At 38.9% G+C, this 25,254-nt stretch overlaps 1 protein-coding gene across 2 annotated transcripts in view; it reads left to right on the top strand.

The window, feature by feature from the left end:
• The window catches only part of ANK3 (ankyrin 3), a 455,299-nt gene that overhangs the window by 399,129 nt on the left and 30,916 nt on the right, over positions 1-25,254 (top strand). The window contains exons 28-38 of one of the 2 annotated variants that reach the window (XM_084635421.1): positions 1,068-1,279; positions 3,382-3,589; positions 4,227-4,323; positions 6,033-6,261; positions 7,887-8,012; positions 9,019-9,141; positions 9,600-9,626; positions 11,423-11,504; positions 15,062-22,801; positions 23,415-23,489; positions 24,497-24,628. In XM_084635421.1, coding sequence (XP_084491547.1) covers positions 1,068-1,279; positions 3,382-3,589; positions 4,227-4,323; positions 6,033-6,261; positions 7,887-8,012; positions 9,019-9,141; positions 9,600-9,626; positions 11,423-11,504; positions 15,062-22,801; positions 23,415-23,489; positions 24,497-24,628 — 9,051 coding nt within the window. The remainder of the gene's footprint in view (positions 1-1,067; positions 1,280-3,381; positions 3,590-4,226; positions 4,324-6,032; positions 6,262-7,886; positions 8,013-9,018; positions 9,142-9,599; positions 9,627-11,422; positions 11,505-15,061; positions 22,802-23,414; positions 23,490-24,496; positions 24,629-25,254) is intronic. The other variant, XM_084635422.1, reaches the window with a different exon arrangement.

The raw sequence follows: 25,254 nt of genomic DNA, 5'->3' as shown, positions 1-25,254 counted from the left end.
TAGTGCTGTATATTTAGAAAATTTGCATGTAAAAAGGTACACAGATTTACTCACATCTGTATCTTAAGGAAGATTGACAGCAATAGGAGATACTTAGGGGTAGTAGTGGTTAATGGAAAAGTTTGAGAGTGAAGGACCCCTGGATTCTGTTCCCAGTTCAACCAGTGACTTGCTATGTGACCAAAGGAAAATTATTTAACCTCTCTGTGCTTCGCTTCCCTTCTCTGCTGTAAAATGGGGATAATACTCTCCTTTTTTAGTAAAGTGTTTTGAGATCTTTGAATGAAGGGTATTACATAAGTGAAAAGGAATTAAATTAAACTAATTAATTAAGGGAAATGGTACTATTTCTAGACGTTCAGCACTAAATCAACTGCTGATCACTCTCCCCTTGATTCCTGTGCACCACTGGATCGAGAAGAGTAAGGGAAGTCGACATCGCATAGTGCATAAGTAGATCTAAGCTACATCGATTTGAGTTACGTTATACATGTAACTCAAATTGCGTAGCTTAGATCAACTTTTCCCTTTAGTGTAGACAAGGCCTGAGACTGGCAATCAGTGCACAGTGACTTCAGTGCTTATGTGGATAACAAGTGTTAGAATCAGCTCAGGATTTATTGGCTGCTATGACAACCGTGAGACTATGCCAGGTGGTTACTGTCTCAAATTACATAGCTAGTCACTCTCTAGAGCTGTGTGGGCAGGAATTGGAAAGTAGGCCAGTGTTATGGACTGACCATGACTTTTTGCATTTTTGATGTTGGGGCACACATATGCTGCCAGGGCCTGGCCTGAAAGACCCTGAGCATTCCCTCACCTGAGTGACCAGTGAAAAAGAGTTTGATGATCTCATTGTCAGGAACATCAAATTCACACAAATGTTAAAAATAAAACAATCAAAACTGATTTGTTCTTCTATTTAAAAAAACCTTCCTGGACTTTTGAGTCTGGTGTGGAATTCAGCTTTTCCACAATACAGAATAAAGCTTTGTACTCATAAATATGTATGTACAGTATTTGCAGATAGATTATATGGGAATATTTTAATGTATTTTTCCCCACAGAGCTGGATAGCGCTGAGGAACTAGAGAAGAAGCGTATCTGTAGAATCATCACGAAGGATTTTCCTCAGTACTTTGCTGTGGTTTCACGAATTAAGCAGGAAAGTAACCAAATTGGTCCTGAGGGAGGTGTTTTGAGCAGTACAACTGTGCCTCATGTCCAAGCATCCTTCCCAGAGGGTGCTCTAACTAAAAGAATTCGAGTGGGCCTCCAGGTAATAAACCACACCTGCAATAATCATTTTAATATGCAAAATCTAGAGCTGCAATTCTTAATCTGTGGGGTGCAACTCAAAAATGAGTCACAAGGATATGTCTAGTAGGTGACACCACTGACTGAGAGCTGGTAAACTCTCCTGTACCCCACAGACAGGGCTCCTGCACTCCACCTCCTACTGGGGCTAGGGCTGCTACCTGCCCTGCTTCTGTCTCACCACCTAGTCTGGGAACTGTTCCACAACTCACACAGTGCTCAGCACTGTGGCAGAGGAAGTGGATCCCATGTTCTATTTATCTTCATAGCACCAGCCACCTACCCCCATGCCAGTAGCACCAGTATCCATCCTTTCTACCCTTTTGTGTGTTAATACAGCTAAATGTATATGTATATATCTAGGAACAAAGACTGTAGGCCATATTTACATGATGAGGGACTCTATACTGAAAGCAATGACTCTGAAAAAGATTTGGGGGTGTTGGTGAATATTCACTGAACATGACTTCCAGTGCAATGCTGTGGCCAACGGGACTAATGTGATCCTTGGATACATAAAGGGGATTCTCAAGAATAGAAAGGTTATTTTACCTCTGTATTTGGCATTGGTGCAACCACTTCTGAAATACTGTTCAGAATTGTGTCCAGTTCTGGTGCCCACAATTCAAGAAGGATGTTGATAAATTGGAGAGTGTTCGGATAGGAGCCACGAGAATAATTAAGGGATTAGAAAACATGCCTTATAGTGATAGACTCAAGGAGCTCAATCTATTTAGCTGAACAAAGAGAAGGTTAAGGAGTGACTTGATCACGGTCTATAAGCATCTACCTGGGGAACCGATATTTGATCATGGACTTTACAGTCTAGCAGAAAAAGACAAATTCAAACTGGAAATAAGGTGTACATTTTTAACATTGAGCGTAATTAACTACTGGAACAGTTTACCAAGGATTGTGGTGGATTCTCCATCACTGACAATTTTAAAATCAATAGTAGATGTTTTTCTAAAAGATCTGCTCTAGGAATTATTTTGGGTCAGTTCTATGGCCTGTTTTATACAGGAAGTCAGACTAGCTGGTCACAATGGTCCCTTCTGGCCTTGGAAGCTATTAATCTAAATCCTTGTAGCACCAACTATCCACCCCAGCCAGGAGCTCTGCATGTAAGATGTAAGGAAGCTGCAGTGGGCCCAGAGAGAATTCCTGTGGCAGAAGATCAGCCTATGGCTAGTATACATAGCACTATGCTGTCCCCTATAGCACAGGGCTATGCTTGGGGATGGGAGTGGCTGTAGTGCTTACCACTATACCTACTCTGGGCTGCAGAGCATCCCATATGCATCTGTGGGGAGTCTGCTGTAGAGCAGCCACCATCTGCTTTTCTGGGTTAAGCCAGGGCCGTTCCTATCACTTCCAAGCAGAATCCAGGAGGTGCAGAGGTGATTTAAAGCTTCCTTAAAAGTGCAGCACAGAATCTAGAGAAACCTTCCTTCTTGCTGGTTTCTGCTCATTATCATTTATTGGGGGGTGTTGACATTTTTCACAACAAAATTATTAAATAATTTAATCATTTGATTTGGTGGGTTCGTTAAATAGGAGCTTCGTTTTAGATTGCTTTGCTCGGAACTTGTGCTGGTGAAACATTTTAACCATCATCTTTGCAGAACACCATACAGTACAGTTGGGTAATGGAACAGGTGACAAATCAGTGCTCCGATGTCTAGTGAGAAACTTTCGGGGAAAGTAATAAACAATTTGATTCATAAAAGTATCCAAAATGTCTGATTCAAAACTTATCCAAACTTCCAAACTTCTTTGTTCTAGAAATTAGACTTGAAATGGAATAAAAACAGATTTCTTATGAGATTTTTGCTACTTTTTAGTTTGATGCAAGAATTGTGTTGCTTTTCTCACTGTAATTTGGTGCATTAATGATCACTGTGTAGATAGAGCCCCAGAAAGGCACATTTTAAGGAGGCCAAGGAAGAAGTAAAACAGGACAAACAGAAAATAAAAAGAATTGAGTTCCCATTTTGGAAGGATTCTGCTGGGCTAACATGGATTTTTATCTCAAGATATGAAATTCCTTCTCTGTGTTGACAGGCTCAACCAGTTCCAGATGAGACTGTCAAAAAAATCCTCGGAAACAAAGCAACTTTCAGCCCCATTGTCACTGTGGAACCAAGAAGAAGAAAATTTCATAAACCTATAACAATGACAATTCCTGTGCCACCCCCTTCAGGAGAAGGTGTGACGAATGGTTACAAAGGAGACACCACACCTAGCCTTCGACTTTTATGTAGCATTACAGGTTAGGCAAGAATCTACTCTTTGCAAAGGTTACTATAATAATAATGCATCCGCATTCATTTGTTATGCATTTCAAATGTAGCTTTCCAGTGAGGAAAGCCATTGATAGTTCCAAGTATTGGAACCAGTAGGATTAAAACTAGTACTCAAGTGCCTGATGCGAAGTCATTGGAAAGACTGACACTGAGTCAGTGGGCCTTGACTTTGGACTTGTGTCATTATCCATGTTAGAGGAAACTTTACAGCAATAAACATTTTATGACATTTTATTAAGTGTTCAATATGAAGAGTCTTTCCATTGACAGCTGCATACATATAGATAAAAATCCAATATGGATGCAGTCCTGATCCTATTGATTGCAGTGAGAGACTAGCCCCTGAGTTCAGTTAGGGCCAGGATGTTACCCAGAATGTATATCTCGCTACATTAGAATCAGCTTCAGATATGTATGTATTATATTATTATTCAGATGTATGAGAGCAGTAGTAACTAGAGTCTTCTGTTTACATGTGAAGCAAAAGAACTCAGTGTGGAAGTGTTCCTTTGCAATCCGTTTTAAAAAAAGCTTGAAGATTCATGGTACGTTTGGTTTTTGAGATAAAATTGTATATGATTTATGTGTAACTTATTTTCATAGGAGGGACTTCACCTGCTCAATGGGAGGATATCACAGGAACCACTCCATTGACGTTTATAAATGACTGTGTTTCTTTCACAACCAACGTTTCAGCCAGGTATGGGAATGCAAAATACCAAACAGACGCAATTATTTGTTTCCTTACATAGGAAAAATAGGGATTTTCCCCACAGCTTTCCATGATTCTGTAAATAAGGTTTATAAAGAAATAATCGGTCAGATCCTTAGCCTGTGAAAATTGGACTCTGACTGTATTGATTTATACCAGCTGATGATTTGGCCCAATAACTTGCTGTACTATTTTTAATAGCAAAAATAGCTTAGTATCACTGTCTTTTATTGGTAGTTCACAGGCTTAGCAAACTATGTATGGAGCTATGTACATAATTCTTTAAAAAAGAAAAGCTGATTTGATAGGACATTAATGTTGCACAGCTAAGCATTCCATATTTAGGAAATGCCATGGTTCAGACTGCACATAAAACCTTAGCTCTGCTCCTTTGTATGCATTACAAAACAGTCTTTAATGACAGTTTTCACATACTGTTTCTCTCAAATTACAATACAGTAAAATTACAATACAGGCTTTTTGTATAACTTTTACAAAGTACATAGCTGCTCTCCCAAACACTCCTTCATACCTTTAGTACATTTCTAATTATACTGCTCTGTTTAGCTACACCCGGAAACCAAGCCTGGAAAACTTCGGCCAATGTGAATGTGAATGCTTTTGAAAGTTACGAGCGACTGAACTCAGGAGAACTGGAAACTGTTTTGCATCCTCACTATAGCAGTCACTGCCACACTTGTTATAATAAATAATGTTTCTGCACATCATTTCTTGCTCTCTGGGACAGCATGAGCTATACCCTGGGAAATTTCCCACACAAACCATCTGAGAGTATCTGTCAGAAAAGGGAAAAAAATCTCTCTTTCTCTGTGCCAGTTTTGAACATTTACGTGACAGTGGTTCACAAGTTCCTGAACCACTGAGCTGCACTCAACCAGCTGGATAGCCAGCAAACAGGAAATACAAACCAAAGACTGCTAACCAAGTTTATATAAAATTGTTTGGTTTGAGGGGTCATTACATACATAACAAGCTCTTTTATACTATGAAAGAATGTCTTTCTCTGTCCTCCTAAAGTCCCTAACTTGTGGATGTACTAATTGTCACCATGCTCCTAAACTTAATCAGAGAAGGAGACAATATAATATCTGTCCTGTAGCAAGGCCTCCTTTCTTGCATATGCAATTTATGTACCATGAGTTTTCTATACTGCAGACCATGGATTTGGCTATACACTTTTCAGTATGGCCTCCCATCTCACTCTGAGTGCGGCTGATAGTTTATTTTAATGAAGATTAGATATGAGTACTGGTGGACCTCACAGAAGTACCATGCAAGATACAATTTAGCGACACAAATCACACCATCTACCCAGGTTTGACCTGAAGGATACTCAGAATGAGCAGTTACAGGAGACGCCAACAAAGGGTCACCCAAAGATACAGATTCCACCAACCCAGACAACCTCACTTTCACTCATCTAAAACACTGTAAGGAAAGCTCTGCCTTTGCCAATGGAAAATTTTCAGAAACTGCATTCATCCAAAATGGCTGTGGAATCATGGAAGCCAACGAACACAAGGATTTCCCTTTGCCTCCCCTGAAAAGTAATCTCCATTCTGCCCCGTCACCGTTAGCAGAGACCACATTTATTCTTTGCTGATGCAACAGAGTTTCTTTATAAAGTTTTGGCCAGTGTTTTGTAAAACAAACTCCTTTTGTCTTTTCTCTTTCAGATTTTGGCTGGCAGACTGCCATCAGGTACTAGAAACTGTCGGCCTTGCCACACAACTTTATAGGGAATTAATATGTGTTCCTTATATGGCTAAGTTTGTGATATTTGCCAAAATGAATGATCCTGTGGAATCTAATTTGCGTTGCTTCTGCATGACTGATGATAAAGTGGACAAAACTTTGGAGCAACAAGAGAATTTTGAAGAAGTTGCAAGAAGTAAAGATATTGAGGTATATTTCATATTAACAGCAGCTCAGATCATTCCCTTCCTCCAGGGGTGTAGAGAGTCTATGCTCTAGTTCCACTTTACAAGAGTAGGCAGGGTGCCAGGATATCACAAAAGAAGTCCACAACCACTATAAGCCAGCTGCATGAAAGCCCACAGTGAGCAGGGGTGAAAGTAACTTAAGGGCTGGGGTCCTGAGCGGGCGGGGCTGGGGTGTCCCTCGGACGGAAAGGGCAGGGCCTCAGGCAGAAGGGGTGGGGCCTTTAAATCCCCAGGCCCTTTAAATAGGCGGCGATTTAAAGGGCCCAGGGCTCCTGGCTGCCATTGCAGCTACCACTACCATGGGGGCTCTGGCAGCAGGGCTCTGGCGGCGATTTAAAAGGCCTGGGACTCCCAGCTGCTATCCAGGGGCTCCGATGGCGATTTAAAGGGCCCGGGGTTGCTGTAGTGGCAGCTGGGAGCACCGGGACCTTTAATTCGCCACCGGTGCCCCGGGGCTCCCAGCTGCCGCTGCTACCCCAGGGCTCCGGCAGTGGGGCTCTGGTGGCAATTTAAAGGACCAGGGGCTCTGGCTACTGCCTGGAGCCAAGGGCCCTTTTAAATTGCCCGCCTGGGGAAGCTGCCCCCTGCCAGTACCGTTGGCTGTGTACCGGCTCTTGCTGGTATGCCGTACTGTACTGTACCAGCTTACTTTCACCTCTGACAGTGAGGCTGTGTGAAGAAACTCTTTGGAAGTGCACTAAGAAGGATAAACGGGTCCTCCTTCCAGGGTCCTCCAGTCCTTCTGCCTATTGGGAGTGGGGAGGTAATGCAAAGGACTCTGTAGAGCAGCTGACAGGGGTGCTGGAACAATTTTTATAGCGGGGGTGCTGAGTGCCATTGAACTAAACTGTAAACACTGTATATAATGGAAACCACTTCAAGCCAGGGGGAGCTGCAGCACGCCCCCCCTCTCCCCTTTTGTTCCTATGGCAGCTGCACTCCTGCTTCATAGCTTGGTGGGTTAAAATTCCTCCCTCCTTGTCCACATAGATATCTCTAGCACACAGCTGAGTTAGTCTGGCTGGTTTGTTTGGGATTTTTGAGACAAACGGCATTTCTTGTGAGAAATTGTGTAATATATACTTTTCCCTCAGAGAATCCTATGCTGAAGCTAATTATAAAGATATCTGTATCTATGGAATTGGAGCTATATTTTTAAAAAGTAACTTTAGCAATGAGAATGTTTAACAAATCATAGAATATCAGGGTTGGAAGGGACCTCAGGAGGTCATCTAGTCCAACCCCCTGCTCAAAGCAGGACCAATTCCCAGTTTTTGCCCCAGATCCCTAAATGGCCCCTTCAAGGGTTGAACTCACAACCCTGGGTTTAGTAGGCCAGTGCTCAAACCACTGAGCTATCCCTTCCCCCCCGAATGTGTTTTAATAGTTTTAATTAATCAGCCACACTTATAATGTCATATTATACATACCACAGTACTGTTGTATTAGATCAGTGTTGAACATGTGTTAAGTTGATGCATTCCTAGCTAAAGGAGGAGTTATGATGTTGGAAGAAATGGTGATATATGTTTGTGCATGTATCATAGATTTTACTCACTTTCAATTTCTGTCTTGTTGCTTTGATAGGTTCTGGAAGGAAAACCCATTTATGTTGATTGCTATGGAAATCTGGCCCCTTTGACAAAAGGAGGACAACAGCTTGTTTTTAATTTTTATGCTTTCAAGGAAAATAGACTGCCATTCTCTATTAAGGTAAAAATAAACCCCACAGAATTCTTAGTTGAGAAAATGTTTTCCTCATGTAGTAATATTGGTTCTGTCTAATAGGAATAGTCTGCCCCTGAGAAGTAAGTACATAAGTATTATTATAATTTAGCAGATAGGTAATTTGGAACAGAATTTATAAGTGATTTGCATGAAGCCATAGAAGGAATCACTATCAGAGCTGGGATCAGAATACATGCTATTCTGATTCACAGTCCTTTGCCAGAACCATGCCTCAGACTAGACCTGTTCTCATATGCCTTCTAGCTGCAAGGTATATTATTTCAAGGGGTAGATCATCTACCCAAATGACAAGAGTGAGATAATACATGATCCAGATTTTGAGCCCTAGCCTCTTGTTTTTACATGTGCAGTTGATAGTGCTTCCAAAAAGTGAGTGTACACACACATTATGCATATGTAATCACCTATTTTGTGGTTGCAAATGAAAATCGTGGTCACTTTTGTGAGTGCAAGTCATTGCATATACAAAACTGGGCAGAGAGAAATGCAGATGGGTTGAAAACTCAATCCAGTTTACCTACAGGAGTATTTCTCCTGGAGTGATGCCACTCAGCATGGTGCCTTGCACTGTGCTGGAAACAGTTTTGGAAACTTGTTTGCAGTGGAACAACAACCCGAGGCCGGCCCAGTAGTCTAGTTGTAGTTACAACTTTCTTCCCTATGAAAAGCTGCAAGTTGGGTTCTGGCTGAGTTCCTTTGGTCTTCAACTGGCGTGGTTACTAGATAGCTTCTGATGGAAGGGAACACCACCTATTCCTCTGCAATAGCTTTCTCTAGCTGTCCAAACTAATTCTGATGGTCTCCAATGGGAGCCACACTCAATACTCCTTTTAGAGAAGAGGTCCCCTCAGGGACTTTAACTTCTCACATGCCCTTTGTGGGGGAAACAGACCATGTTAAATGTAATGCAAAAAACATACATTTCAAACAGTTAAGTCAATCTATCATATTGTATGATAAATTTTTCTAGATTAGAGACACCAGCCAAGAGCCTTGTGGTCGTTTATCATTTTTGAAAGAACCAAAGACTACAAAAGGACTGCCACAAACAGCTGTTTGCAACTTAAATATTACTCTTCCAGCACACAAAAAGGTATTTCTGCCAGCACTCTTTTTGTTTTGTTTAACTTTTAGTTTAACTTTTTTTGCTAGTAATAAAGAAACCCTATGAAATGCGAGTAATGCGAATGCTTTGTAATATGATTAAGGCTGTTATAAATTTATGTTGTATTAGTTTTTTGTATATAAAAAGCTTTTAAAGTCTGTTGTTACTGTGGTGTCAAGTTCCTATTATTTTTATGATCGGGTCCTCTGTTTACAGCTCATGCTTCAGCTTGTAGTTCATAGATTTTATGCATTCAGTAATGTCGTGTTGATTTGCACTTGATGTAAGATTTTTTTTCTTTTATGTTGACATTTTGGATTTGCTTTGGCTTATAAATCAGCTTGCATTTTGTGCTCCCAACTTTGTCCTTTTCATATCCTGATATTCTTTTCCCTGCTGTCCATTATAATATTCCTTGTCTCTGCAATGCACCTTGGAACCAAAAGGAAACAGAGTCAGATCAAGATGATGAGGTAATATAAACACTCTCTTCTGTTTTTATTTTCTTCAGAATTAGTGCAGAAAGATAAATGTGTTCTAGAAAAGTGTCTTTTAATTATAGCAGTGAATATTAACAATATATACTACACATCTATGTTCTGTTATCAAGAAATAAAAGTGCAGGCATGTGATGAAATAAGATCATATGTTATAAATTTAAACGCAGTATATGCTAATATTCTGAACTTCAGCTCACTTTATTCTTAGAATGTAAATTATGAAATTTATAATATACAAGCCAAATTCATCCTTCATATAGCTGAAGTCAGTGGCATTACATACACCAGGGATTAATTAGCGCTCTTATGTTAATAAACATTCAGTATTTCCCTAACCTGTATTTCTGTATACCCTTTAAACATTGGCCTATTGTATTTTTATTCCTGAAAATAACCCCTATTTAAAAAAAAAAAACGCAAAATAACCAGGAGTAATTTCTAAGTATTTTAGTGTATCTATTTTCAAATAAGCTCCAGATCTCCACAGCTTAAAAGTCCACACCTTGTCACAGTTGTTAACAGAAAATATCTCTCTTTAGTAATCTTAATTAAGTTGTCTCAGGTCAGAAGATGAACCTCATTTTATGCACTAAGGGATACACAGTGAGTTTTAAGACACTAGAAACAGAAAACCTAGTACAGAAACATCAGATACGTATCCATTTTATTACTAGAATAAGAGTTCCTTGTGTGTAGCCCTCTCTTTCTGATTGCTGATAAATAGCATTAGCCACCTGATGACTAAAATCAAATAAGAGTCAGTACATCAAAAAGATAACCATATCTTTTGGTTTTCATTTGACTTGTGCCTGGTGAGTTATTTTATAGGTATCTCAATAGTTTTCTTTCCAAACAAACTATATTTTTGGAGACATGATCAAATGAACTGGTTTCTGTGAATGACTTTTAATATGAATAAATAGAGCTGCAAAAATAGCACAGTAACTGCTATGCCATTAGACACCGTAACTTATGATGCAACTTCCTAGTTAGCAATTGTATTCTGCTTTCTAATATACATCTCTGTGTTTTGTGCATATTAAAAGAAATCCCCTTTCATGCCTTTTTTGTCCTTAATGTACTCACTTTAAAGCAAGCATACATTGTGGTTTATGTGCTTTCAAGACAGATTAATGTTGGGAGAGGTATTTGATCAGCCTAAATTATACTCTTATTAGTGTTTTATGTCTGTATCTGTAGTCTTTTATGTTGATGCTTCTGTTTTTAGCCAAAATACAGAAAAATAAATCATGCCATTTTAAGTAGTATGGAAGAGATTACTAAAAGATAATGGGATTTTACAGTATTTAGGTAATATGGGGCTAGACTGTGACTTTAGACAGTGCCCTGAACTAAATGTACTGTGTTCACAGCACCACCTCAGAAGTATACCCGGGAGATGACATATCCCTCTAAGTTAAAATTCCTGCCCTGCTTTCGTGCCTCCTCCAGAGGATTAGTAATTTACTGCTGGTTTATATTACCAGCTAATTATTACTCCTCTCCACAAAAATGGTTTAGCTGCACTGGCCAGCAAGCAGGAATGGAGCCAAGGCTTTGCCCATTGCCTACCACCTGCTATGTAGGGGGAAATGCAACCATGTAGCCCTGTTTTCTCCTGTGCACCCTCATCAAGCTGTAAGAGTGGATTCTTATTCCCTTGTGTGGGTGTGTAGTCCAAGTATGATCTAGCCCACTGTACAGAGATATCATAATCAAGCTGTTCACAATATTTGAAAAGTACCAAGTGGAAATGTGTTTTGTTGCAGACGGAGAAATCAGACCGGCGTCAAAGCTTTGTCTCTCTTGCTTTACGTAAGCGCTACAGCTATCTGACTGAGCCTGGAATGAGTGAGTTCCATAACAAACCTACTAATACCGTACATACCCTACTTTAATAAGAAGAGACATTTTTTCTATAAATGTTGCATTTAGTGTCCTTTGAAAAAAATTAATAGAAAAATTGTTTATAGCTAAACTTTTGGATGGTCTGTGAGCCTCTGCATTGTGAGAGCTTGGAGAATCCTTACTGGTAAGCAGCATGCTCCAGTTAAAGTAAATAAAAATAATCATAAAAAAGCCACATAATTTATTGGCCAGAGCAAGGGCAACTGAATTGAAAAGTATTTTCCAAAAGACAGTCTGTGCCTCCTCCCTGCAAAATGTTAATTAATGAAATCTAGCTGTATCACAGTGATGCATTAGATATAATAATGGGCAAAACTCAGTGGGGTTGGAAGGTTCCTTTCAGATAAAATGTTTGACTTTTTATTCAGTTTATTTGAGCTCCTTTCTATTTTATAGCTTCTTCCTCTCTCTCCCCATTTTTTCCCCATATTCCATAGAGCCTTTCCTTGTACTCAATCATAGCTTTCTCTTCTATCCCCATGTCCTTGACCTGACCCATGGCCCTGCTTCCTTTTCTCTCTTTAAGTACAATAATGTATCTGACAACCTTTGCTTCCCTCCCCAATCAGAATGTGGTTATTCTTGTGTTTTCTCTTCTCCTCCAGCAGCCAGTCAAACTTCTCATTCCCTGAACTTCAGTGACCCTTCGATATAATTTCATAAAATCCATTTACAAATCTCATCAGGTTTGCTATTGGATTTATTGTCTCACTACATTGTAGTGGTAGGACTGTCGTGATACAACATACCTCCTGGGAGCTGCTGGGAGCTGGGAGCTCCTGCTGGGAGCTGCTGTTTAAAGATCTTGTGAGCTCTGTGGGGTTTTGAGGTGCTCCAGAATGCATTGTGCTTCTCAGACACAGGAGAAGACCTGAAGTATATAAGATCTAATGACAGCACCTCGCCTTAAGAGACTACCAGACAAGCTGAGACCTCATAGTGAACTCTGAGATATCATCAAAGATTTGTTGGCTATATGTTTCAAGTAAATTGTGAATAGAGCATCGTTCTGTTGGGCAGACTTAAATATGCTCAGTCACCATTTTCATTCACCTGTAGCAGGTGAGGAAGTGGGAATAACACACAATAGGACATGCATTAGGTAAGAGATCTCCACATGTCAAGTGCATAGTGGGGCATGAGGCTAAAGGCCAAATTCATTCAGTACCCAGGAGGTGCAGGTATGTAAAACAACTGCACTCTCTAAAATATCCTATTCCACTTAGAAAATGACATAATTGAGTTTTTTATTTTTTAAAAATCAGTAAAAAAAAGCCATATTTTTTTCTAGACCACACAGTTATCTCAAAACTGCATGTGCCGTTAACTTCGTCGATGAGGTTGCTGACCCAGTCCTTTTCCACAAATATAATATGGAGTATAGACAAGGCATTTTTAAAATATCTGAATACATGATGTAATGGAGAAAAGAATATTTGCAATTAGGAGAGACTCCTATTGGATTTATTGTCTCACTACATTGTAGTGGTAGGACTGTCGTGATACAACATACCAAGAGTCTAGTGGCATTTACAGATACTTTAGTGTAGAGCAAATTATTTTTATTTCGTTACTGCCCTTCACTATTGTTTTGGCTTCTTATTTTTTGGATTTGTGACTGCTTTTGAATCTTGGCAGCTACTCCTAATAAACCACTGTGGTAAAATTTATTTAATGACGTTTTTCAGAAAGGGGAAATGAGAGAGTAAAGAGTGGTCAGACTTTAGTTTTAAAATGATTTATACCAGTATACTTGCAATGGCTGTCTTTTGGAATAGACTGTGCCAGTATGCCAAGCATTCAAGCTCTTTCCAACCTAAATGTTCTAATACTATAATAGCGTTACCTAGTCAATGCATCTGTACGCCTTCGCTTGGTATTTGTAGGCTCACCACATTTTCCCATTACAGCATATGGGCCTATGGCGTGCTGAACATCTTTTTAGATAAGCTTCTGTGACATAACTTTAGTAACTTAATGTTAGTCTTATTTTGTTTCTTTCACTGTGAATTACTGTCTAGCTAGAAGATAGACCAAACAGCTTTGATAAATTGTCAGCATAACTTCAGACAAAGGTGTGCGGAATAGGTAGTAAAGAAACCAAGTAAAGAAATTTTGCCTAAAAGTTATTTTACTTATTTGTGGAAGAACTCTCTGAATGTCATTGCTGTGTCAGAGGATATGGAAGCTGTAATGTCATTCCCAGAAATACTGCCTTCTGGATTGGTACCTCCAGCCAGTGACTTCAAAATCTGACTGGCCCTACTGATTTGGTTTGCGATGCCTGTGAATATGTTGGGCCTTTTTGGGGATGCTCATAGTTAACAGATTTGTCTTGGCCAGATCATCTCTACCTACTATATTGTTCTTCAAGTACTTATCTAATGTTATCTTTTGAGAAATGTAAAGTTGAACAGGTCTTTCTTTGAGCTGATACAAGAAATCTCCTCAAAAGGAGCAAGACACTACATCTTGTAGAAAAAGTGTACTCTTCTTTTAAATGCCTCTTATGAAAATATTTATTTACATGTTGTGCATAATACAGCATATAAAATGTATTACTTCATTTGCTTGTTTTGACATGGTGTACTATGCATGAGTAAAGTGTTTGAGTTGCTTTGCTTGCTCACGTTTATCATAAATCATTTTCCATTTTTCATGTATGACAAATGCTTCTTAAATCATTTCATTTAAAGTTTTACTTTAGTTTGACCAAACAAAAGGAATATCGCATGAAAAAATGCAGAAGGTTCCTATTTATTTTTTTAACCCTTGACTCAGAAAAGTTCTTGCTCTTATTGGCTTTGTGAGCGTGAAGCATATACGAATTGTGCATGGATAGATAAAGATTTGAATTTATTCCAGTTGCTTCACAGTTTGCACATCAATTGCCTGTCACTTAAAGGTATTTTGGGTTCTGCATGAAATAGTTCTGAGTGGTTTTCAAAAAGGATTTTAGATATTTAATGTCATTCTACACAAGTTTATATTGTTTTATATAAGTACAATATATGTTGTTTAATGATACTGCTAAGGATAGAACAATAGAAATTACTAAAAGGATAATTGTAATAGTTGCACAAAGCTAAGACGTACCTATACAGGCAAAATGGAACTGAGATTAATATTTCAAAACTAGCACATCAGAAAGTCAATAAGGAAGTAAGAGAAGAATTTTGGCTGTGGTTATTATTTTTACTATTATGGATTCCTCTTTTTGTGTTTTCTGTTTTCCATTGTTTGCGGACTTGGTTGCAATGTGCTTAGTGTCTTTCATTTCATGTTGCTTTTTATTTTGGATCAGTCGTAATTATATGACTCATTCCTCTTTTTTTCCTTTTTAATTGTTCTTTTTGCCTATTTCATTCTGATTCATACAAAAAATTGTACTTGCTTTTTGTAATATTACAACGTTTACTGACCAATTTTCTTCTCTGGTCTCTCTGTTTTTCAATCATTTTTGTTGATTTTACGTTTGATTTTGATTTTAAACTTTTAAGAAACAGTTGAACGGACCGCAGGAGCAACAAGATCCCTACCTGCTACTTATTCATACAAGCCATTCTTTTCAACAAGACCATATCAGTCATGGACAACAGCTCCAATTACAGTGCCTGGACAAACTAAATCAGGCTTCACCTCCCTATCGAGCTCTTCCTCCAATACTCCTACAGCTTCCCCATTAAAATCAATATGGTCTGTTTCTTCTGCTTCTCCAATCAAATCCACGTTAGGAGCTTCTACTACCTCTTCAGTTAAATCTGTTAATGACGTAGCATCTCCAATTAGATCATTTCGGACAATCTCTTCACCAATAAAAACCGTTGTATCACAGCCTCCATATAATATCCAAGTTTCTTCTGGTTCTTTTGTCAGAGCTCCTGCAGTAACAGAAGCCAGTAATTTAAAAGGGATGGCATCCACTTCAACATTTCCTTCTCGGACATCTCCAGTGACTACAGCAGGGTCTCTTTTGGAGAGATCATCCATCACCATGACACCTCCAGCATCCCCCAAATCGAACATTAACATGTATTCTTCAAGTTTGCCATTTAAGTCTATCATTACATCAGCATCACCACTTTTAACTTCACCTTTAAAGTCAGTGGTTTCTCCTGCTAAGTCAGCAGTTGATGCTGTTTCACCATCTAAAGTCATGACGACTTCATCTCTCTCATCACCTGTGAAACATATACCTGGGCCTACAGATGTAGCATTGGTTAATGGATCCGTGTCACCTCTGAAATATCCATCCTCTGCCAATGTAATAACTGGATCCAAAACTGCAGCTATGTTTCAAGACAAGATCTCTGCAGCTACAGATTCTGCAGGATGTGCTGCTAATCTAGCCACTGATACAGTTGAGAAAGTATTTCCGACCACTACTACAATGCCATTTTCTCCACTCAGGGCATTTGTGTCTTCAACACCATCTGCTTTTCAGTCAATAAGAACTCCTTCTGCAGGTGCACTATATACATCTTTTGGGTCAATATCTGCAACTACCTCATCAGTAACTTCATCAACAATAACAGTGCCAGTATATTCTCTAGTCAATGTTTTATCTGAACCAGCATTAAAGAAGCTTCCAGAGTCTTCACTTACAAAATCAGCAGCTGCATTACTATCACCTAGTAAAACATTGACTACAGAGACACGTACACAGCCTCACTTTAATCGGACTTCATCTCCTATGAAATCATCCTTGTTTTTAGCACCTTCTGCTCTTAAATTGTCTACACCATCTTCTTTATCCTCCAGCCAGGAGATATTGAAAGATGTTGCTGAAATGAAAGAGGACCTAATCAGGATGACTGCAATATTGCAGACAGATGTAACGGAGGACAAGCCATTCCAACCTGAACTAACAAAAGAGGGTAGAATTGATGATGAAGAACCTTTTAAAATTGTTGAGAAAGTAAAAGAAGACTTGGTAAAAGTTAGTGAGATACTGAAAAAAGATGTGTGTTTAGAAAATAAAGAGTCGACCAGAGTGTCAAAAAGCGATAAAGGACACTTATCTGAAGATGAATGGGTAGAGTTCAGTACAGAGGAGATTGATGAAGCAAGACAGCAGGCTATAACATGCCATCCTGTTCCAGAAAAAGGGCAAATTAAAGCTAAAGCCGCATCTGAAAAGGATTACAATTTGGCAAAAGTTATTGATTATTTAACAAATGATATTGGTAGTAGTTCATTGGCAAACATGAAGTACAAGTTTGAAGAGGGGAAAAAAGATGAAGAGAGACAAAAACGCATTTTAAAACCAGTGATTGCTTTACAGGAACATAAACTTAAAATGCCTCCAGCCTCCATGAGGCCTTCTACTTCAGAAAAAGAATTATGTAAAATCGCAGATTCCTTTTTTGGAACAGATACTATTTTAGAATCTCCAGATGATTTTTCTCAACATGACCAAGATAAAAGTCCTTTGTCTGACAGTGGCTTTGAAACAAGAAGTGAAAAAACACCTTCAGCCCCACAAAGTGCTGAAAGCACAGGGCCAAAACCACTTTTCCATGACGTACCCATCCCTCCTGTTATTACAGAAACAAGAACTGAAGTAGTTCATGTTATCCGCAGCTATGAACCATCATCAGAAGAGATTCCAGAGCAGCAAACAGAGGACCTACCTTCATTGAAACCTGCACTTACTTTAATGGAGTTGGAACAAAAACCCACTGGGTCTATTAAAGAAAAGGTTAAAGCATTTCAAATGCAAACCAGCAGCAGTGAAGAAGATGACCACAAGTGTGTTCTTAGCAAAGGTGTCCGGGTGAAAGAAGAAACTCACATCACTACTACTACTAGAATGGTTTATCATAAACCTCCATGCACTGAAAGTACCTCGGAAAGAATTGAGGAAACAATGTCTGTTCATGACATAATGAAAGCCTTTCAATCAGGACGTGACCCTTCCAAAGAACTGGCAGGTCTGTTTGAACATAAATCGTCAGTAACATCAGATGTTAGCAAGTCTGCTGAAACTTCACCACAACATGCAGAGAAGGACAGCAAAATGAAACCCAAACTGGAGCGTATAATAGAGGTCCATATTGAAAAAGGTAATCAAGCTGAACCTACTGAAGTCATTATTAGAGAAACAAAAAAGCATCCAGAAAAAGAAATGTATGTATATCAGAAAGACTTACCTCGGGGAGATATTAACTTAAAAGGTTTGGAAAAACATGATACTTTTCCTTGTTCTGATGAACAAGGTCAGCAAGAAGAAGAAGAGCTAACAGCTGAAGAGTCACTTCCTTCTTATCTGGAATCTTCTAGAGTAAACACTCCTGTGTCTCAGGAAGAAGACAGTCGCCCTAGTTCTGCTCAACTCCTGTCTGATGACTCTTACAAAACACTGAAGCTTTTGAGTCAACACTCAATAGAATACCATGATGATGAGTTGTCAGAATTAAGAGGGGAGTCTTACAGGTTTGCTGAGAAAATGCTTCTTTCAGAAAAGCTAGATGTGTCTCATTCTGATACTGAGGAGTCAGTTACTGACCATGCTCTACCCCTTAGTTCAGAGTTACAGGGGTCTGATAAACAATGCAGAGAAAAAGTAGCCACTGCCCCCAAAAAAGAAATTCTTTCCAAAATCTATAAAGATGTGTCCGAAAATGGTGTAGGTAAAATGTCTAAAGATGATCATTATGATAAAGTGACAGTGTTACACTACACTGGAGATGTTAGTAGTCCAAAACATGCCATGTGGATGCGCTTTACTGAGGACAGATTAGACAGAGGTAGAGAAAAGATGATGTATGAAGACAGGGTGGACAGGACTGTTAAGGAAGCAGAAGAAAAACTGACTGAAGTATCACAGTTTTTTCGGGACAAAACAGAAAAGTTGAATGATGAGCTACAATCTCCAGAGAAAAAGCAACATAAAAAAAATGGCAAAGAAATGCATTCTAGTCATAGCTCTGCCAGCAGCAGCCCTGAAAAAGTACTGCTCACTGAAATAGTGACATTGAGTGATGACTGGAGTAAAGTACAGCAGTATGGGCATGATGGAAAGTGTTCTCCAAAAGCCGATGAAAGAAAAGCAGCAAGTTTGCCCAGCAGTCCTGAAAGAAGGATTCTTGCTCAACAAACAGGGGACTGTAAACAAACTATGGAACACAAAGGAAATGCTCCACAGAGTAAACCAACTGAAGCTTCACAGACTGGATTTCAGCTAAAACAATCCAAGCTTAATTCCATTAAACTTAAATTTGAACAAAGTATAAGTCCAAGGACTAAAGATCTATCTCAAGAAGAAAAAAAGGAAGATAGTCAATCCAAAATTCCAGTAAAGAAATTACAAGAAAGCAAACTACCAGTGTATCAGTTTTATGCAAGAGAAAAGCACCCAAAGCAAATAGATCTGACAGAAGGAAATACATCATTGCAAAAAGAATTTACTACTATGAAATTGAAAGAAGATAATGTCCAAGGTAAAGGAAAAGTTATAGAAGACATTTGTGCTTCAAAGGTACAGGAACAGAGCACTGAAACATCAAGTAAAAGTCTGCTAGAATATACTTCTGAACAGCAAGCTAAAGACTTGGCATATAGCTCAGACTTACCAGCTAAGGGACATTGGGACAAAAAAATCTATCGAACATGGGAAAGTCCTGGAGCTTCTAACCATAAAGCACAAAAAGAAAAGCTTTCCCATGTACTTGTTCAAGATATGGTGAAAGAAAACCATGTTGACTATGCTGAGACTAAAACTAACAAAAAGAGTGAATTTATCACTGTGACAGAGTGTGAACACAAATTGCCAACACATGGATCCCATTCAAAGGAGATGAAGGAAATGACTGTAAAATCTCCATCAAAAAAGGTTCTATACAGAGAGTTTGTTGTCAGAGAAGGGGAATACACCAATGAAATGACAGATAAAACTTCAAAAAGAAAGGAATTGACTGTGTCCCACATTCCAGTCAGAATTTCTGAGGAGAAAAGAATTTCATCTCCTACCATTCTTGATAGTGTTTATGATCAGTCAAAAAAAGCAGTATATGAACTGTCAGCTAAAGTGTCCCGGTCAACTATGATTAAGGAGCAAGTTCAGAGAGAATTTGATTATGTAGAAGATGAAAAAATAAAGCATTCAAAAGTCACTAAAGTTACCAAGCAACAAGGTTCCATAGTGTTAAGTCCTCCTGTGGAGGAAACTGAAATATCCCCTAGCAAATCACCTGATTCTTTAGACATTAGTCCTGGAAAGGAATCTCCTTCAAGTGAGGTATTTGACCCTAGTCCCCTTGATTACTTGGATAAAGTTGCACCTTTAGTAAATAGTGAGGGAGTGAAAGAGGTAAAGACTTTGCCAGTTTATGTCAGTTTTGTTCAAGTAGGAAAGCAGTATGAAAAGGAGGTGCAACAAGGAAATGTAAAAAAATTTGTAAGTCAGGAAAGTAAGACAGTACAAGAGACTAGGGGGACATTTTATACAGCTAGACAGCAAAAACAACCGCCTTCTCCACAAGGTAGTCCAGAAGATGACACTCTAGAACAAGTATCCTTTATAGATAGCTCTGGGAAAAGCCCTTTAACACCAGAAACACCCAGCTCAGAGGAAGTGAGTTATGAGTTTACCTCTAAAACACCCGACTCACTAATAGCTTATATACCAGGCAAGCCCAGTCCCATACCTGAGGTTTCTGAGGAATCAGAAGAGGAAGCAGAGGCTAAGTCAACCTCTGTAAAACACATAGCAGTGGAAGCACCAAAAATTGACAAAATATTGCCTAATAATATAAACAAAGATTCTAACAAAAGACCCAAAAGTAACAGAGTTGCCTACATTGAATTCCCACCTCCTCCACCATTAGATGCAGATCAATCTGATTCAGAAAAGAATCATCGTTATTCCCCTGAGAGTGAAATGGAGATGATAGAAGTAAATCTGCAAGATGAATATGACAAATGTCAACTGGCTGAACCAGTCATAAGAGTACAGCCACCTTCCCCTGTGCCACCGGGAGCAGATGTCAGTGACTCTAGTGATGATGAATCACTCTATCAACCAGTTCCATTAAAAAAGTATACTTTTAAATTAAAAGAAGTTGAAGATGACCAGAAAGAAGTCTCAAAACCCAAAGTTTCTGACAAGAGTCAGAACCAGAAAGAGTTAGGGGATCCCGGTTCTGGAAAACCTAATGAGTTTGACATTGGTCTTGAGTCACCCCAGAATGACATAGCACAAAATGGGACTAATGACCAGTCTATCACCGAGTGTTCCATAGCAACCACTGCAGAATTCTCTCATGATACAGATGCAACTGAAATTGACTCTCTCGACGGTTATGATTTACAAGATGAAGACGATGGTTTAACTGAGAGTGATTCTAAACTTGCAGGTCCAGCAGTAGAAACCAAAAAGGATATATGGACTACAGAGGGCATTTTAAAACAGACTGATCGTTGCTTTAGCCAAAGTAAGCTGGAAGTTATTGAGGAGGAAGGAAAGATAGGCGCTGAAGAAGACAAGGCACTTTCAAAAGGTCCAGGTTCTGAAAAGAATGCAGATAAGACTGAGCAGAAGTCAGGTGCACAGTTTTTCACCTTGGAAGGCAGACACCCTGACAGAACTGTGTTTCCTGATTCGTATTTCAGTTACAAAGTAGATGAAGAATTTGCAACACCTTTTAAAACAGTAGCTACCAAAAGTCTAGATTTTGATCCATGGTCCAGTAATCGAGGAGATGATGAAGTATTTGAAACTAAATCAAGGGATGATGAGGCTAAGCCATTTGGTCTGGCAGTAGAAGACAGATCGCAAGCAACGACACCTGATACAACTCCAGCCAGAACTCCAACGGATGAAAGTACTCCAACTAGTGAGCCCAACCCCTTCCCATTTCATGAAGGGAAGATGTTTGAGATGACTCGCAGTGGTGCAATTGACATGAGCAAGAGGGATTTTGTTGAAGAAAGACTCCAATTTTTTCAGATTGGTGAGCATACTTCTGAAGGGAAGTCAGGGGACAAGGGGGAAGGGGATAAAAGTACAGTAACTGCCATCACACAGCCACAGTCAGGGGACAGCATTGTAGAAACAAACTTAGAGAGACAAGTAGAAACAACAGCAGTTGAACATAAGCCCATCATCCAGGCCAGTGGAGATTGTATGGAAGCCACACTTGGTAGTAATTCTCTGGAGAAATCATCGACAACTGTTAACACTTCTAAAGTTGATCCCAAATTGCGCACACCTATTAAAATGGGAATTTCTGCTTCCACGATGACTCTGAAGAAAGATGGCCCTGGAGAAGTGACAGATAAGATAGAAGCTGCGATGCCCAGCGGTCAGGGATTAGAAAATGAAAATGTAGTAGTGATTACAAGTTCAGCTACTAGCGAGAGAAGCTGTAGGCAAAAAGAAAAACTTGATTTTCAAAAAGATAATTTTAATAACAACAACAATTTGGATTCATCTGCTAGCCATACAAATAATAATACCTGTAATGTAGAGCTAAAAGAACATTGTGAATCCAAGTGTTCCATACAGAAAGCTAACCAAATGAAAAGCACTTCAGGAAAAGGGACAGGGGCAACACAAGGACACAGAATAACAGATAAGCAAAAAGTACAAGGACAGCAGCAAAGGTCAAAGGAGTTGGTAGGGAGTAGAGCAAAATCAAAACTTCCCATAAAGGCCAGTTCAGTAAAAGAAGTCGTCCCACAAAATAATGTCCAAAAAAGTACAGCGAGTAAAGTGAGACAGGCTAGTAAACCCGACAAAATAAAACAAAATAATTCTTCTCCATGTCTAGAAGTAAAATCTAAGATTCCAATAAAAAATACACCCAGAAAAAATCTAGCTATATCTAGAAAAACACCAACAATGCAAAAGCAAGAGCAGTTAGAGAAAGGAAAAATCAAACAGCTTCCTTCCAAATTACCAGTAAAGGTAAGGTCTACCTCCATCACAATGACAACAGTGAAAGTAAGGAAAAATCAGCTTAGGGAGGTATGTAAACATTCTATTGAATATTTTAAGGGAATTAGTGGTGAGACATTAAAGCTTGTGGATCGTCTATCTGATGAAGAGAAAAAGATGCAGTCAGAGGTGTCTGATGATGAAGAAGACAGTTCATCAAGAAATACATCATCAGAAGCTACTCAAGTTTACCAGCCTTCCATTACATCGAAGTCTGCTAGAGATATGAGAACAGAGGCAGCATCTTTAAAATCAAAGATTGAAAAGGTCGACAGTGAGAGGAGGAGAAGTAAGAGGACTGGTGAGAATGAAGGCAGTCAGGTTTCTGGAGCTCTCATGGCTCACCTCGTGGAGATCAAGCCTAGTTTGTAAAACTTTCAACTTGTTGATCCTAGTGCATGAACTGTTGTGATTGCCTGTGGAGTGACTTTCTGTAGTTCTCATTCTGTCATTGTCATCTGTATGTGCTGTCTTATACTCTTCTTTCTTCCTTTAAACAAATTCTATATTGTAGACAGCTAGTGAAGCATGCCGAAGACATTGATGTAATTCAGGACTTTGAAAGATTTATTTTGTGACAGCAAATTTCATTCTGTCAAAGTAGAGAAAATAGATGTTAATCCCACCCTGGTGTTTTTCACCAGTAATAGAAACATTTGTGTATAGTCCAGTAGCTAGAACGTCAGCATGTTTGGTCTCATACTACAACATCATGTAGTTTGACATTTGACTTTAGACAGGTGAAAATATAAAAGCTGTGACAAAGAAATTATTTTGTAGGTTATTAAGACACAATCATTTTAGTATACAGTCTGAACACCAGCAACTTGGTAAAATTAAAATATTATAAACTATTGTCCAGTGTTGTAGGTTTCTTTACAAAATCTTTTTAATCAAGAAATTGTAAATCACAGGTCCACAGAGTCCATGTGAACGAACAGACATAAGGATGGCAATTGTAGCTGATCATCTGGGACTCAGCTGGACAGGTACGTTTTTATGCTGTCAGACTGAAATTGAATTTAGCAATTATTTTTGCAGATCATCTTTTATAGTCGGATACCACAAGTTCTTTATTGACTTGACCATATTCAGTTCCCATAGAAGTCACTCAGGATTGAGGGTTCTGTGCACATTGTCGGCGGTGCTCTCTAACTCCCAAAAGTGGAGTCCGTATCAGTTTGTTGTAAATTATTAAACATTTCAATAGATTTTCAGTTAAAAGAAGAAACCTCGCAGGAAATGCTAATGGTAGAATTGTCTTGTCATTGATCAGTAAATAAACAAACACTTTTATTTAAAATGGTGAAAAAAATTTATTCTCCTTAAATCTTGTTCTGGGAATAGTTGGCACAAATGGGTTGAGAGGGTTGAGAACCTGCTGGCTGGACACTCATCTGGTGTAATATGGCATTTCCTGTTGTCCTGTGTCCTGATTTTCCAAAGCACTGAGCACCACAAGCTCCCAATGGCTTCAGCAACATTTACAGGTGTTCAGCATCTCTGAGAATAAGGCCCATAACAGTAATTGTAGTAGTCCTACAGTTCTACACCGTACAGCAATGCAAATCAACTTGTATCATAAACTCAGCTTGTTGTACTGTGTCACCCTGTATCAGTGATTATAGTGTAGATGAAGAGAGATATGTAATAATCTGGATATCAAGCATATATAGGATACAAGATTTTAAAAATCAACAGCAATGAGGTAACCTCTGCAGAGATTTTGTTCACAATTTTTACCTTACAGCAGTGTGTGTACTTGATACAGGTATGATAATACCTACCAGGGATATGATTACAAGATATGGCATGATGTCTTTCTGTGAAATTTTAATACCCCTGGTTGTAATTATCTCATAAATTAATTATAAACTATGTTTCAGATTTTTTTTACATTAATTCATCTGTGTGACCGAATAAAGCTGTTACTTTTACAGAATTGGCAAGATAAGACTCACATGATGATAATGGTATATTTTTTCTTGCTTTATAGAACTGGCAAGAGAACTGAATTTTTCTGTGGATGAAATTAATCAAATCCGTGTAGAAAACCCAAATTCTCTGATTGCTCAGAGTTTCATGTTATTAAAAAAATGGGTTACCAGAGATGGGAAAAATGCTACAAGTAAGTTCAGAGCAGTTATTGTTGGTTATAAATTATACACAACTTCATATGTTGCCATATTCTAAATAGTGTAGTTCCCATCATCTTTATTATTTGGACATGAATATGAAAACGTCATAAAGCTTTTCTAAGTAGCACTCATGAAATAACATTTCCTGCTCTAGCTATTTTTACCAGGGTTAAAGAAATTACAATATGTATTCACTTGGTAATTACCGTATCTATTTATGTAGTTGCTTCATTTGAATCATTGCATACTGGAAGAGAAGAGAGAGGGTAAACCTTCACTTCTTGGCCTTCATAGTAGGACAGTCGTGTCCTCTACCATCTTCCAACTCATACATTCCTAGTTTAGCTCAGTTAAATCTCCGTCCTAGCTCTCCCGATCAGCTCCAATATGTGTCACTGGCCTGATCCGTCTTCTGAATGCCTGTTATTCTCCAGGCATATGTAAAGGAATGAGGATAATTGAGGATAATTTTTCTTCAAGTTTTCAACTGTCCTTTTTCACTAGTTTTGTCACTAAAACCGCTGACAAATGTGTACTGTTTATAAGTACTCAGCCTGTACCCTGGGGTGGGCTGCATGTGTCAGCAGGACAGAATCCCCTGTAAGAGGTTGCAGAG

The sequence above is a fragment of the Lepidochelys olivacea genome (genome assembly GCF_965140295.1).
Source record: "Lepidochelys olivacea isolate rLepOli2 genome assembly, chromosome: 7".
In the NCBI taxonomy this organism is placed as follows: domain Eukaryota; kingdom Metazoa; phylum Chordata; order Testudines; family Cheloniidae; genus Lepidochelys; species Lepidochelys olivacea.
The sequence above is the reverse complement of the archived record's forward strand: the minus strand, read 5'-3'. Positions and strand labels throughout refer to the sequence as shown.